Source organism: Lemur catta, chromosome 15, assembly GCF_020740605.2.
Source record: "Lemur catta isolate mLemCat1 chromosome 15, mLemCat1.pri, whole genome shotgun sequence".
NCBI classification, from domain to species: Eukaryota; Metazoa; Chordata; class Mammalia; order Primates; family Lemuridae; genus Lemur; species Lemur catta.
The window spans coordinates 46070375-46083487 of record NC_059142.1 but is presented as its reverse complement, the minus strand read 5'-3'; the positions used below and the strand labels follow the sequence as shown (position 1 = coordinate 46083487).

Here is a 13113-nt window from a genome sequence, read left to right as displayed (position 1 = left end):
ACCTGTCAGGGAAGACTGTCTTGAATCTCTAACCACTTGCTCTTGTTCTCATCACTTAATTTTCACTTACTGAATCATTTATTTTCTGGACACTGTCTTGGTGTGTGTATTAGTTTGCTAGGGTTGCCATAACAAAGCACCACAAACTGGGCAGTTCAGACAACAGGATTTGTTGTCTGTCAGTTCTGAAGGCGAGGTGTTGGCAGGGTCAGTTCCTTCTGAGAGTTGTGAGAAACAATCTATTCCGTAACTCGCCCCTACCTTCTTGTAGTTTACTGGCAATCTTCAGCAGCCCTTGGATTTCAGAAACATCACCAATCTATGTCTCCATATTCATATGGCATTTTGTGTGTGTCTGAGTCCAAATTCCCCCTTCTTATAAGGACACAAGTCATGTTGGATTGGAGGCCTTACCCTATGCCAGTATGACCCCATCTGAACTAATTATATCTGCAGCAACAACCCCTGATGGGGTCACATTCTGAGAAACTGGAGGTTAGGGCTTCAACATGTGGGTTTTGAGGGGACACAGTTCCAGCCATAACAGTCTGGCTGATGCCAGAAATGACCAGATGATAGACACTTTTATTCTGCAATTCTGGCTAGGAGAGACGGGTAGAAATAACGATGAATTACATTGAGTGTGTGCTTCAGAGACTAGAGAGATGGGCAACTGTTGCAGGATCATAAATTCTGTCATATGAAAAAACTGCAATTTTTCTTAGCATACTTGGTATAAAAGTCACTTATTAAGTTTCTGCTGTAGTTTTTTGACCAACTCTTTGTCAATTTTGAACTGATAATTTCCCAGTGGTTTTCAATTAATGGAGACAAAAAGAATTTGACTACATTTGTAAAATCTGATCTAATTTATTTATGTCTTAGCTTTTTATTATGTACATTTTCACATATCTGCAGGAGTAGAGATAGTATAATAAAGACCACGTACCCATCTCACAGCTTTAGTAATTGTCAACTTTTACCAACCTTCTTTCATTGATCCTTCCATATTTTTTCTTGCTAGAGTCTGTTAATCGAAATTGCAAACATTATATTCACTTGTGTAATTTTTTAAAGGTAGAGAAATATGTTATACTTTCTTACTATTGAAATTAAGGAGGAGAAAGGGAAGGACTACTCACTGATAAGTGTTACAGCGTACACCTTGGTTTTTCTGTTGTGAGTAATCAAAGGAGATAAGGCAGGAACAGGAGAGAACAGGGAGAGAGCGGATGTGAAGATACCCTCTCGTTTTCCTGCTTTGTCCCTAACTAAACTCCCCAAAGGCAGACACTGTGTCTTGGCTGCACAGTTACCTTCATGCCTTATAGGGTGTTGGTATACAGTAGGTGTTCAATGAATATCTGCTGAATAATTTAATGAGTAAAAGAATGAATGATGCTCTCCAAAAACTGTGAACAGAAAGATACGTAGACACAGAAAAATACACATTTAACTTTAGAGACAAGAAAAGAGATCCTCAAAGTTACATTGCTCCTCATTGTCTCTGGAATATTTCCTCTGACATTTAAATCTCTGTAGCATTTCTGCAACCGTACCAAGAAGCAGGTTGTTTATTTCTACATGCTGCGTGCTTGTACCATTAGCTAGATGGAATTCTGTTGAACGTGAGAGATTTCATCCACCCTGTAAGTTCATTCTGCATTTGCGTCCCTCGGTGTTTGGACTACCTTCCATCCTCTCAGAATTCCAGAGCTGTGGTTTCTTTTGCTGGCTAGTTGGGGGAAGATTTGGATTGCTGTTAAAGTGGCACACATTTTGCTGAAGAATGTGTGATTTCAGGTGTCCATACTGCAGGCAGACCTGTACTCTTAGAAGTGGGTCACATCAGAGCAGAGGAAACAAGTACTGTTCCAGTAGACCAAGGGCGTCTTAGACTGAAAAAGGGAAGAGAGAGAAGGCAAAGTGTGCAGTCCTAGAGCCCTGTTCACCCTTCTTAACTCCTTGCAACTCCCTCACAACCCTCAGTTTAGGAAATTCTGTACTGAAAAAAGCTTTAAAAATATTACAAAGAGAATAACCCCCATGCATAGAACATGTTGCAATAAATTTTTTTTTTAGGGTTAAAATGAGGAAACCTGAAATGCATCCTGGGTTGTGGGTGTTCAGTATGGACCTTGTATTACAAAGTTCTGCAGGCTTTATGCCCTTACGGAATTAGAAGGAAAGTTGGATTGTCCAGATGATTCTGAAATCAGTACAGAAACACTGCTTGATCTGAGTTTTAAAAAGCAAACCTTTGAATTTCTCTTTAAACTTGTCTGCATTGCTCTGTCATGTACTTATCTTCAAGGGATTTTTTTTTTCCATAAAGCAGATACCTTTTCATATAACACTATAGCTACTCAAGGTATTAAGATTTTATTAATGTATATTTGTAGTTGATGTCAGGAAAGTCTATTTCATTTCAGTTCTGAGTTGAACTTGGGAATAAGTTGAAATAGGCAAAAGAAGGGGGACTGTTTAGCAGTTATCTGCTGGCAAGTGTGTTGTTATCCTCTGCATTCTTCCAAGCGTGTGGCTTGCGGCCCCCAGTGAGCCAGGAATGATGGAATCCCACTGCCATGCTCATGTTTTCCCCCCTGCCCCAGAGGAACATTTTATACTGGTGACTGCCTTCCCTCAATCCTCTCCAGGTCTCGGCTCTCTGCTGACTCTCCGCCTGCCTCTCAGACAGCCTGGTCCTTTCCACCATCAGCCACAAAAATGTGGGTGTTCCCAGGGCTCTCTCTGCTCCTCGGAGCTCTCCTTCACCACGGAGACACCTTGGAGCTTGGTCTACAGTCCCCAGCTGTTTTTTGGCCTCTAACTCTGAAGTTCCACCTGCTTGCTTGACATCAGTCTAGGTGACCCAACAGCACACTGTACTCAGTCTAAAACTGAAACCCTTGTTTATTTTTTAATTGTTCTTTATTTTTATTTTTATTGCTATATAATAGTTGTACATGTTTTGGGGATACATGTGATATTTTGATACCTGTATACAATGTGTATTGATCAAACCAGGGTAACTGGGCTCATCCCAAACATTTATCTTTGTATTGGGAATATTTACAAATCTTCTCTTCTAGCTATTTTGAAATACACAATAAATTATTGTTAACAATAATTTTCCTACTGTACTGTCAAATATATTAGAACTTATTCCTTCTATCTAACTGTATTTTTGTACCAATTAATCTACTTCTCTTTATCCTCCCTCCCCCCTTCCCTTCTTAGCCTTGGGTAACCACCATTCTACTGCCTCCCTCCATGAGAGCCACGTTTTTAGCTTATGAGTGAGAACGTGTGATACGTCTTCTGTGCCTGGCTTATTTCACTTAACATAATGACCTTCAGTTCCATCTGTGTTGCTGGAAATGACAGAATTTCATTCCTTTTAATGGCTGAATAATATTCCATTGTGTATACACAACATGTTTCTGTTCATTTATCCATTGATGGATGCTCATGTTGATTCCATATCTTGACTGTTGTGAACAGTATTGCAGTAAACATGGACTGCAGATGTCTCTTTGATGTACTGATTTCCCTTCTTTCGGATATATACGCAGTGGGATTGCTGGATCATATGGTGGTTCTATTTTTAGTTTTTTGAGGAACCTCCATACTGTTCTCCATAGTGGCTGTACTAATTTACATTCCCACCAACACTGTACAAGTGTTCACTGTCTCTCTATCCTCACTAGCATCTGTTATTTTTTGTCTTTTTGATAATAGGCATTCTAACTGGGGTGAGGTGATATTGTGGTTTTGATTTGCATTTCCCTGATGCTTAGTGATGTTGAGCATTTTTTTCATATACTTGTTGGCCATTTGTATGTCTTTTGAGAACTGTCTGTTAAAGTCCTGTGTACATTTTAAAAATCAGATTATTTATTCTTTTGCTATTGAGTTGTTTGAGTTTCTTATATATTCTGGTTATTAATCTCTTGTCAGATAGGTAGTTTGAAAATATTTTTTCCCATTCTGTAGGTTGTCTCTTCACTTTGCTGATTGTTTCCTTGGCTGTGCAGAAGCTTTGAAGCTTGTTATAATTCCATTTTTCTATTTTTGCTTTTGTTGCCTATGCTTTTGGGGTTTTACCCCCAAAATCTTTGCCCAGACCAAAGTCCTGGAGTGTGAAACCCTGTTTAAATACCACCACAAAGAGTGGCTCCTCCTCCTTCAGCCTGTATAATACTCAGGTTGCAAGTCCCCAAGTCCATGTTAATTCTTGCTTGCTCCCTGGCCTTCTCTATTAATTTCCCACAACTTGCCAATTCTCCCTTTTAGCATTTAGGATTCTTTCTGTGGCAAGTATGGAAAACTCCATTCAAACTGGCATAAATAGTAAAAGCATGTGTTGTATGATCGTGTATATTAAATTATGTGGTGTCTATGAAGGTTAGGTATATATGAAGAAAATGACATTTCTGAGGGATATTTAATGGTTCACATGACTGAAAAGTCTGAAGGTAATGGCCTTGCCAACACTAAGATCTGGCTGCTTTATCTCTTCCCTGAGTCGTCTCATAAGTTTGATCATAAGGCTTCCTCGTGGTTGCAAGACGCTAACACCATTTGCTCCCTTGGTCTGGCCAGGAACCTAGGGGCCATCTTCAACTCCCTTATCCCTCACGGCCCACATTCAATCTCGTAGCTTCTTCAGAATATATCTCAGATCCAACCAGGGGGATGTGGCAAAAAAGGAAGCTCAGTAGTACTTGATGAAATTAGGGAAAAAGAAGAGAAGAGTTAAAGATGATTCTCCCTAAAAAGAGGAAAAGGAGAGTGGCTGGTCAGAATTGGGAATACTGGGATTTTTGATGGAGTTTATTGGGGGTGTGTGCACAGATGCTTAGAGGCAGAATCAATGTGCTATCTGAAGAATGGCATTCTTTATGATATGTGATAGAGCACATTTATTTGATTTGTTTTCATACAACTTTAATGTGTATCCCAGGAGAAGACTGTTTTCATTGTTCCAAATCTGAAACCAATAATTTTCTTTTAACATGCAGATATAATATAAGCTCAATTTTTCATTACTTTCTCTACAAAGCTGAAAGCGGTTGACTTGCCTTAGAGATTTTTATTTCATTGTATTTGATGTGACGTTACCTTTCATTAATCCCTTCCAGCTAAGCAAAATTTAATTAAAACCATCTCACATGATGGCAACCATTTATGTATTTAAAAAAAGAACTCAGGGAAGCTCAACTACCAGTCTTCTGTTCTAAACAAAGCCTAACTGTTAAATTTAGTAGGTTCTTTCTTGAATGTAGAGTTTGTTACATAATGGCTTTTCCCCCCATTAATTTAGCATAATAGGGAATTTTTATGTCTGTGTTCCATTTTACATGACTGTGACCTGAATTTGAAATGATACGGACTTGAGGGTGAAAGGAAAAGAATTATTTTTTAAAGGAGAAATGGAAAGTTGGAAAGTGATCCATAGCAGTGTGTGTGTGTGTGTGTGTGTGTGTGTGTGTGTGTGTGTGTGTGTGTGTGTGTATGTATTTCCCTCAGTGAATATGGCAATCCTTGTCAGGTATAAATAGGTACAATGCCATTTTACATATAGATCAAGTGACACAGTGCCGCAGTGTCTGAAGGTCCTTACTTCCATCATTATTGACATTTACTATGTGCAGGTGAGCAGGGAACATTGAAGGGTCACATCTCCAATCCCCAAAGATCATGTGAGTCCTTTTGCTCTAGAGTCTTAATTTCCCCCATATCTCCACTCTAGTCTGGCTCCAATTTTATTTAGAACTTTATATAGAAGAGAAGCAAATATTCTTTCTTGGTTTCATAACTAACTCAACTATGAACACAAATAATCAGAGAGAGTCTACATAAGCAGGACTCTTACTGCCTCTTTCTATACCTTTTATTTATAATTTCATAAATATTGCTCTGGGTTGATGACTTTAAAAAATTTTGCTGTAATCAAATATATATAACATAACATTTACCATTTTACCACTTTAAGTGTACATGTCCGTGGCATTAAAGTACATTCACAATGTTGTGCAACCATCACTACCATCCACTTCCAGAGCTTTTTTTTTTTTTTAATTATTTCAAACAGAAACACTATATCTGTTAAACACTAACACCCTATTCTCCCCCTCCCACAACCCCTGGGAACCTCTATTCTACTTTCTGTCTCTATGAATTTGCCTATTCTTGGTACCTCATGTAATCATTCAATATTTGTCCTTTTGTGTCTAGCTTATTTCACTCAGCGTGGTATTTCCAAGGTTCATCCATGCTGTGGCATGTGTCAGAGTTTCATTGTTTTAAGGTTGAATAATATTTCATTGTATATATCACGTTTTGTTTATCCATTCATCCGTTGTCGGACATTTGGGAAGTTTCCCTGTGTGTGTTGTGAATCACGCTGCAGTGAGCTCTGGTGTGCAGGTAATCCATTTGCGTACTTGCTTTCAATTTTTTTGGATCTATACCTAGGACTGGAATTGCTGGGTCATATGGTAATGCTATGTTTAATTTTGGGGGGAACCGTCAAACTGTTTTCCACATTTTATATTCCCACCAGCACTGGACACAGGTTCCAAATTCTCTGCATCCTTGCCAGCACTTGTCATTACCTTTTCTTTTCTCTCTTTTTTAAATAACAGCCATCCTAATGGGTATGAGGTGGTGATTAATTCCTTTTAACTAGAATTTTCCCTCACGTCAGAAGCATTGCCGTACTTTCTGATGTGCATAGGATCAATGTTGGTGGTACTCCTAAGGAGGAATTTGCAGTGATTGACCAGGACGCACTTTGCTGGAGCTGATTTCTTTCTCTGTGGCCTCAGCGCTCCAGATTCTTCTTCTTCTTTTTATTTTTTTTGGTAAAACTCTATGCAGGAATGGAGTATGGAAAAAGTCTCTGGACTTGCCATTTGCTCAAGATCACTCTAGGAAACATTGTCCAGCATCAGTAGCCCCAAGTCGTTCATCTGCATAAGGATAACTTTTGACACAGAAACAAAGCACTCTCAGGTCCCCTGTGTGTGTGTCTAATGGGCCAAGACTCATTATAGCTGAATTAATTCCTGTTCGATCCAGGAAGGGAGCAGTGTCGGAGGGAGTGCTGTGTCCCTCACACCGAGTGTTTGGCTTTCAGCACGCCCTGTGCTGGTTTTTGTTCTCATTAGGCTAACAAGCATGATGGAGAACCACCATTAACATCAACATGGCAATGTCACAACACACCTCTATTGTTTCCAAAATTTGTATGAATCCTTGAGCCAAACACGGATGACTGTTTTTTGTTCTATTCTGAAATATACTTTTGACAAGTGGAGAAAACTCTCCTTAATTTCCATTTAGTTTACCCACTTGCATAAGCAAGATTAGTGAGCGATGTGGCTCACTGGACTGCACATTCTCGATTTGAAAGCCAGGTAATGTTAGGAATCGTTATTTGCCCAAGCCTGTGGTCTTTGTTATTTTTGTCCCACCACGTCATTTGCTTAGTGTGATTTGTGCATTTCACGTATCATCTATCACTGTCGGGGAGCTTGAGCATATCACATAGAGGATTAGAGGAAAGTGATTTTGTGCTTAGAAAATAATTGAATGAAGATTTACTTTGTGACTTTAAGCCGCGGGATAGCTTCCTGTTTTAAAGCCTCTCATTTGGTTATACAAGCAGAGGTGACCCAAAGTCTTTGAAAATGGGGCTCCATCTCAGAGTCTAGTTGGACAGCCCAGCTTTGCTTAAGCACAGACTTGCTTGTGGGCCGAGGGTCCAGCCCCCACGACAAACCGTGAAGCAGGAGGGATCTGCCGTGATGTGTCTCCACTTCCTTCCGGCTGAGCGGCCACTGCCTCTAAGTTGCCCTCCTTCCTGCCAAGGTCAGGCAAATATTTGTTGAAGGTGTACTGTGTGACAGGTTCCATCTTATTCTGCCCCCCCACCCCTTCCGATTTCCCTTGTTTCACATATGCTTTGGAAAGAACATTCCAGAAACCATGCTGTCCTCTAAAGTCCACAACAGTCACCACAGAAGAGGACTTCTGTGACCAAATGTGGGGTTTCCCCCCCGCCACACACATCAAGCACTAGACGCCAGCTGGGTGTTCTCTAATTCAATTCCAACACTGTCTACCGAGAGATAGTGTCAGCTCCCACAGGGTGAGGGACCCCTTCAAGTTGGGGTTCCCATGGCCGACCCACCTTCACTTTGGGCTTGATAATTTTCTGGAGCAGCTCATAGAACTCAGGGAAACACTTACTTACATTTACTGATTTATTATAGCTGATACTACATAGGATACAGATGAAGAGATGGGTAGGGTGAGGTACGGAAAAGGGTGCGGAGCTTCCGTGCCCTCCCTGGGCACACTATCCTCCAGGAACTCCTCATGTTCAGCTGTCGGAAGCTCCTCAAACCCAGTCCTCTTGGGTTTTATGGAGGCTTCATTACCTATGCACGACTGACAACCGTGTAGACATGTGATTGGACAAAAAGCACATGATCTAAACCCAGCAAGGCCTGTCTGTTCAGATTCCTCCTGGCCTCCCTGTGTAACTTTCCTTCCTCCAGGGTCTGGGACAGGATCCGCTCTGGAATGAGGGTCTTTTGACTCACAATCAGATTAGAGTCCTGCCTTGGGTGGGTGAAAGGAGGATGGGAGAAGGTCAGAAGAGGGAGTTTCTATCTCCTGAGGCCTCAAATGCCCCAACTTTGTAACAAGGACTTTGGGAGTTACGAAACTCCATAGAACCATGCATAAAAGCTAGTATATATACCGTAACACCACAGCATAACATGGTGAGATGAATTTCTTTAGAATTCCAAATAAAAAAGAGAAACAGTAGCTCCTGACTTTCAGCTGGAGGAAAGCCAGCTCTGTCCATCTCCAGGTAAACCCAGCGCATTCTCTTGTTTTATCAAGTCAGTCTCTTCCTCCTTCTAAAGTGACACCAGCAAGACTTCTCAGATGTTTTCTTTATCATCTTTAAAAATGTGCATTACCCAATTTGGTTGGGAACTTGAACCCAAAGGTCAAGGCCAGCCTTCAGTGAATTTTGGAATCTCTGGCCATTGCTCAGTTGTTTGGGACAGGCTTTCCCAGGCCAGTGCTGCATCCAGCCAGGGTCAGCCAGCCTCCAACCTCCTCCTTGCTGTTCCCCTCGGTGAGGGTGGGGTGCAGGGGAGGGGGCACCCAAGCTTTCTCTGCATCACCCAGGACAGGCACAGTCTGTTTCTCCTTGCTTTGGAGGTCATCCCTTCTGAATCCTGAATCTCTGAACAGACTGACGAGGTCTTAATTTCTCAGATAACACATCTGTGAGTGGCTCTCTGGAAACACCTGGCCCTTCTTTCTGCCTCCTGTTAGGTGAATCCAGTCACTTAAAAGGGGAAGCTTTCAGGTAAGGTAGGAGGGCAGGGGTTGCTAGGGCAGGTTGGGAGGAAGTAATTTGGGGGTAGGTGGGGCTTTTTGCTGCCCCTGCAGATTATACTGGACAATGAAGGCCTGGTTCTTCTTAGGATAAAATTTGATATAAGAGATTTTTTGAGATGTACAATAGAAATACTTCCAGCTGGGGTATTGCATTGACATGTAAATGGAGATAGAAAGGACAGATACAAAAAACAAACTGTCCTTCCAAAGGGATTTAATAAATATTGCGGTTTTTTTTTCACAGTGTTTGGTTGAATGTGGGGATGGTTTAGAACAAAAGAGAAAGATGAAAGACCCAAATATTTGAACAATTAAGTAGGGAATCAGAATGTTTATTTTACCGTGAAAACAACATGTCCATGATAAACTGTGATGAGGAAATAATGCTCCTGTAACCTTTTTCCTTTAGTAATTTATCTGTCTAATTCCAGTGGATGAAAGATGACTTTGTGCCTGGAGAGAGCGTGCGGATCAGATTAATGTGCGCCGTCACTGCGCGGCTCTACTATCCATCCTTGGAGAGTTTTTCAATCAAGATGCTTTTAGCAGAAACACAGTGGAAAGGCCACTCCTCCAAGGGCACGTGGCAGCTAAGCACTGCCCTCAGAGCCTCTCGGCTCTGCCTGGGCAGCCAGTGGGCTCTTTCCTCTGCCTCACCCTCACCTTCTCCTGCCCCGGCTGTGCACGGCAGACAGGTGTGGCCAGAGTGTGGTGGGCTGGAGACCCCTCAGCCAGGGCATCTCCACCTCTAAAGGGATGCCCACCCTGAGAGACCGTCACTTGTCACCTTTTGGTAGATGGTTCCTGCTTTTACATGTCCAGCTCTTTGCCTGCTTGGTGCCAAGCATGCGTTTTATTTTAAAGTATTATTTTTACAGTGACATTGCTCTGTGACCACCTAAAAGAAAACTACTTAAAAAGAAAACAATCATCCCTGATTCTGTTTCCCTAACACACCCATATCTCATCCTCTGGATTTTTTATATATATGCATATGTGTATGTCTGTGTATGCATAGATGTGTGTATGCTTATGTGTGTGTGTGTGTGTTGTCATATTTCCTTAACATACCCATATCTTCATCTTCTGGGTATGTGTGTTTATATACATAATAGGGCCGGGCGCAGTGGCTCATGCTTGTAATCCTAGCACTCTGGCAGGCCGAGGTGTGTGGATCATTTGAGCTCAGGAGTTCAAGACCAGCCTGAGCAAGAGCGAGAACCTGTATCTACTAAAAAAAAAATAGAAATTAGCTGGACAACTAAAAATATATAGAGAAAAAATTAGCCGGGCATGGTGGTGTGTACCTGCAGTCCCAGCTGCTCGGGAGGCTGAGGCAGGAGGATTGCTGGAGCCCAGGAGTTTGAGGTTGCTGTGAGCTAGGCTGATGCCATGGCACTCTAGCCTGGGCAACAGAGTGAGACTCTGTCTCCAAAAAAAAAAAAAACAAAAAACAAAAAACAACAAAACAAAAACCATAATAGATACACACATAAATATATGTTAATATAGGTATGTGTGTCTATGTATGTATAGACATCGTATATTTATGTGTGTATATTGTCATATATTTCCCTAACATACCCATATCTTCATCCTCTAGGTGTGTGCTTCTCTCTATATATACACACAGAGACACACGTATATTGCAGGCTTAAGTGACGTTTGAGAATCAAGTCCACATGGCAGTTCCCCGAGAACATGCCTGTGCCTTGCAAGCAGCTCTGCTCGCCCCCTCGGCTGTGCCTCAAAAGCTGCCCACGAAGTTCTCAGTCAAATCAACCCTGAGGTGTAGGCCGCCGGACAACCTGGAAGGACCCGTTTTTTCATTTCAAAGGGCTGCTTTCTGTAGATTGGGTTTGTGTCTTAACGAGTTTCTTAAGTTCAGAATTGTGCTGAGGAAGTCCTGCTTATCTGCATTTAGGGATTCTCATATAAGATTTATAATCAGTTATTCTCATTGCATTTGTATTTTATTTCACCCAAAGTAGAATGTTTAAATATATTTGTGTGTGTGTGTGTGTGTGTGTATGTGTGTGTGTGTGTGTGTTGGTATAGGATGGTACAGAGTATTTTAAATTCTGATTCCTGGGTTCTACCTTGGGAAGCCGCCTTTCAATCTCCGGCTTTCCTCTCCCTCAGCTTTGTAGGAACCACAGTTTCGATCTCCTTGGCCCCTGTCAGTGCTGGCATTTTGTGACTCTATCATCCGTGAGTCTAATCGATATCGAATGTTTCTGATTCTCCAATGAAATGCCTTCTGATTGCTGTTGATGAGATTTTATCTGTAGTGAAATCAAATTGACTTCTAACAGCAAGTAGCCCTGTTTGGAAAACAAAGCTTGTATATTAAATCATGACTATTCTAATTTTAGTTTCCTTTTCTCCCCACCAGTTTGCTGTTTTGTGGTTCACAAGAGGTGCCATGAGTTCGTCACTTTCTCCTGCCCGGGTGCAGACAAGGGACCCGACACTGATGTGAGTCGTATTTGATGTTAATGTCTATTTCTGAGCTTTAATTTTTTTAAATGCCTGTACAACTGTTGTTTTGGCACAGACTCTTAATGGGAAGGCCCAATTAGTCTCATACAACTTTGGCTTGTACTAACGAACAGATTTATCGTCCTTTTGGGCCCTGGACTACTTCTCAGAGAAATTCTCAGAGGACTTCTCGTTAGCGTGTGCTCTTTCACTGTGGGCAGCCACGTTGGCTGATTCCACCAAAGTTATAGTAACAGCTTCCACAAACACAATGCGGTTGTTGACAAATTTTACAATGAACGTAAATCACCCTTTAGTTTATTTCTAAAGGTTTATTAACAAATAGGGCCATCATTGCCTTTTGGCCAACGTAACACACTGCTCCCAGTTTGCCTCGTGAGTTTCGTGCTGCCTTTTCATTATGTATATAAATGCTACTGTTGATTGAAATAATTTAGCATCTGTTTCACTGAACAATGATCTCTGAAGCTGCCCATGGGTGAACACATAATTTCGTTTATTTGTGTTCTAATTCTGCCCGTCTCTATTGAGCGTCTCTGTGGCATCTCTTGTTTACTGAAAAGCGAGATCAGAAAAGGGGAGTGAGAGGAGGCATGGGAAATACCAATATCTCAAATATATTGGGTGGAAAGAAACTTGGGCTGTTACAGGAAGAGTAATATTTTAACTGGAAAAAAAATGTTTTTTGCAGGGTATGCCTGGAAGAGTAGACATTTCTATTCCGAATTGCTTTTGCCAGAGCAGTTTAGTCAGTCATTTCTTAAGTCATGCGCTTCAAGCAATTTCCACCTTTAGCGCTTGTTCCCGTCAGGAAACTGATTTCAAAGTGGCTTTCTCAGCGCAGGCAGGGCTGCAGTCTTCCCTGCTCAGGAGGTGACATTTTCACAGTTGGCTCTGAGGGATGCAGATTTGCATTGTTGTAATACGCGCAGTGAAGAACTTACCGTTTCATGCTCAGTGCACGGGAATGTGCCACGATTGGGTTAAGATGCTGGCAGAGGCGGTGTCGAGTGGGTGCTGTGGGCTCCCCGAGAACATAGGAGCCAGAGGGAAGCTCAGACGTTATCTTGTTTTAATACCTTCACGGATGAGGAGCCCAAATCCATGAGTGTTGAGTGGCTTGCCTACATGCAGACTAAACTAGTTAGTGTCATGCCTTCCCCACCCACTTCCACTTTC

General features: G+C 41.7%; 1 protein-coding gene across 2 annotated transcripts in view; it reads left to right on the top strand.

Annotated features, from left to right (window-relative positions):
• The window catches only part of PRKCA (protein kinase C alpha), a 371546-nt gene that overhangs the window by 141536 nt on the left and 216897 nt on the right, over nt 1–13113 (top strand). Inside the window, exon 3 of one of the 2 annotated variants that reach the window (XM_045526942.1) lies at nt 11828–11910. The exons of the other annotated variant lie outside the window; for it this stretch is intronic. Within the exon in view, the coding sequence (XP_045382898.1) occupies nt 11828–11910 (83 nt within the window). The remainder of the gene's footprint in view (nt 1–11827; nt 11911–13113) is intronic. 2 annotated transcript variants of the gene reach the window in all.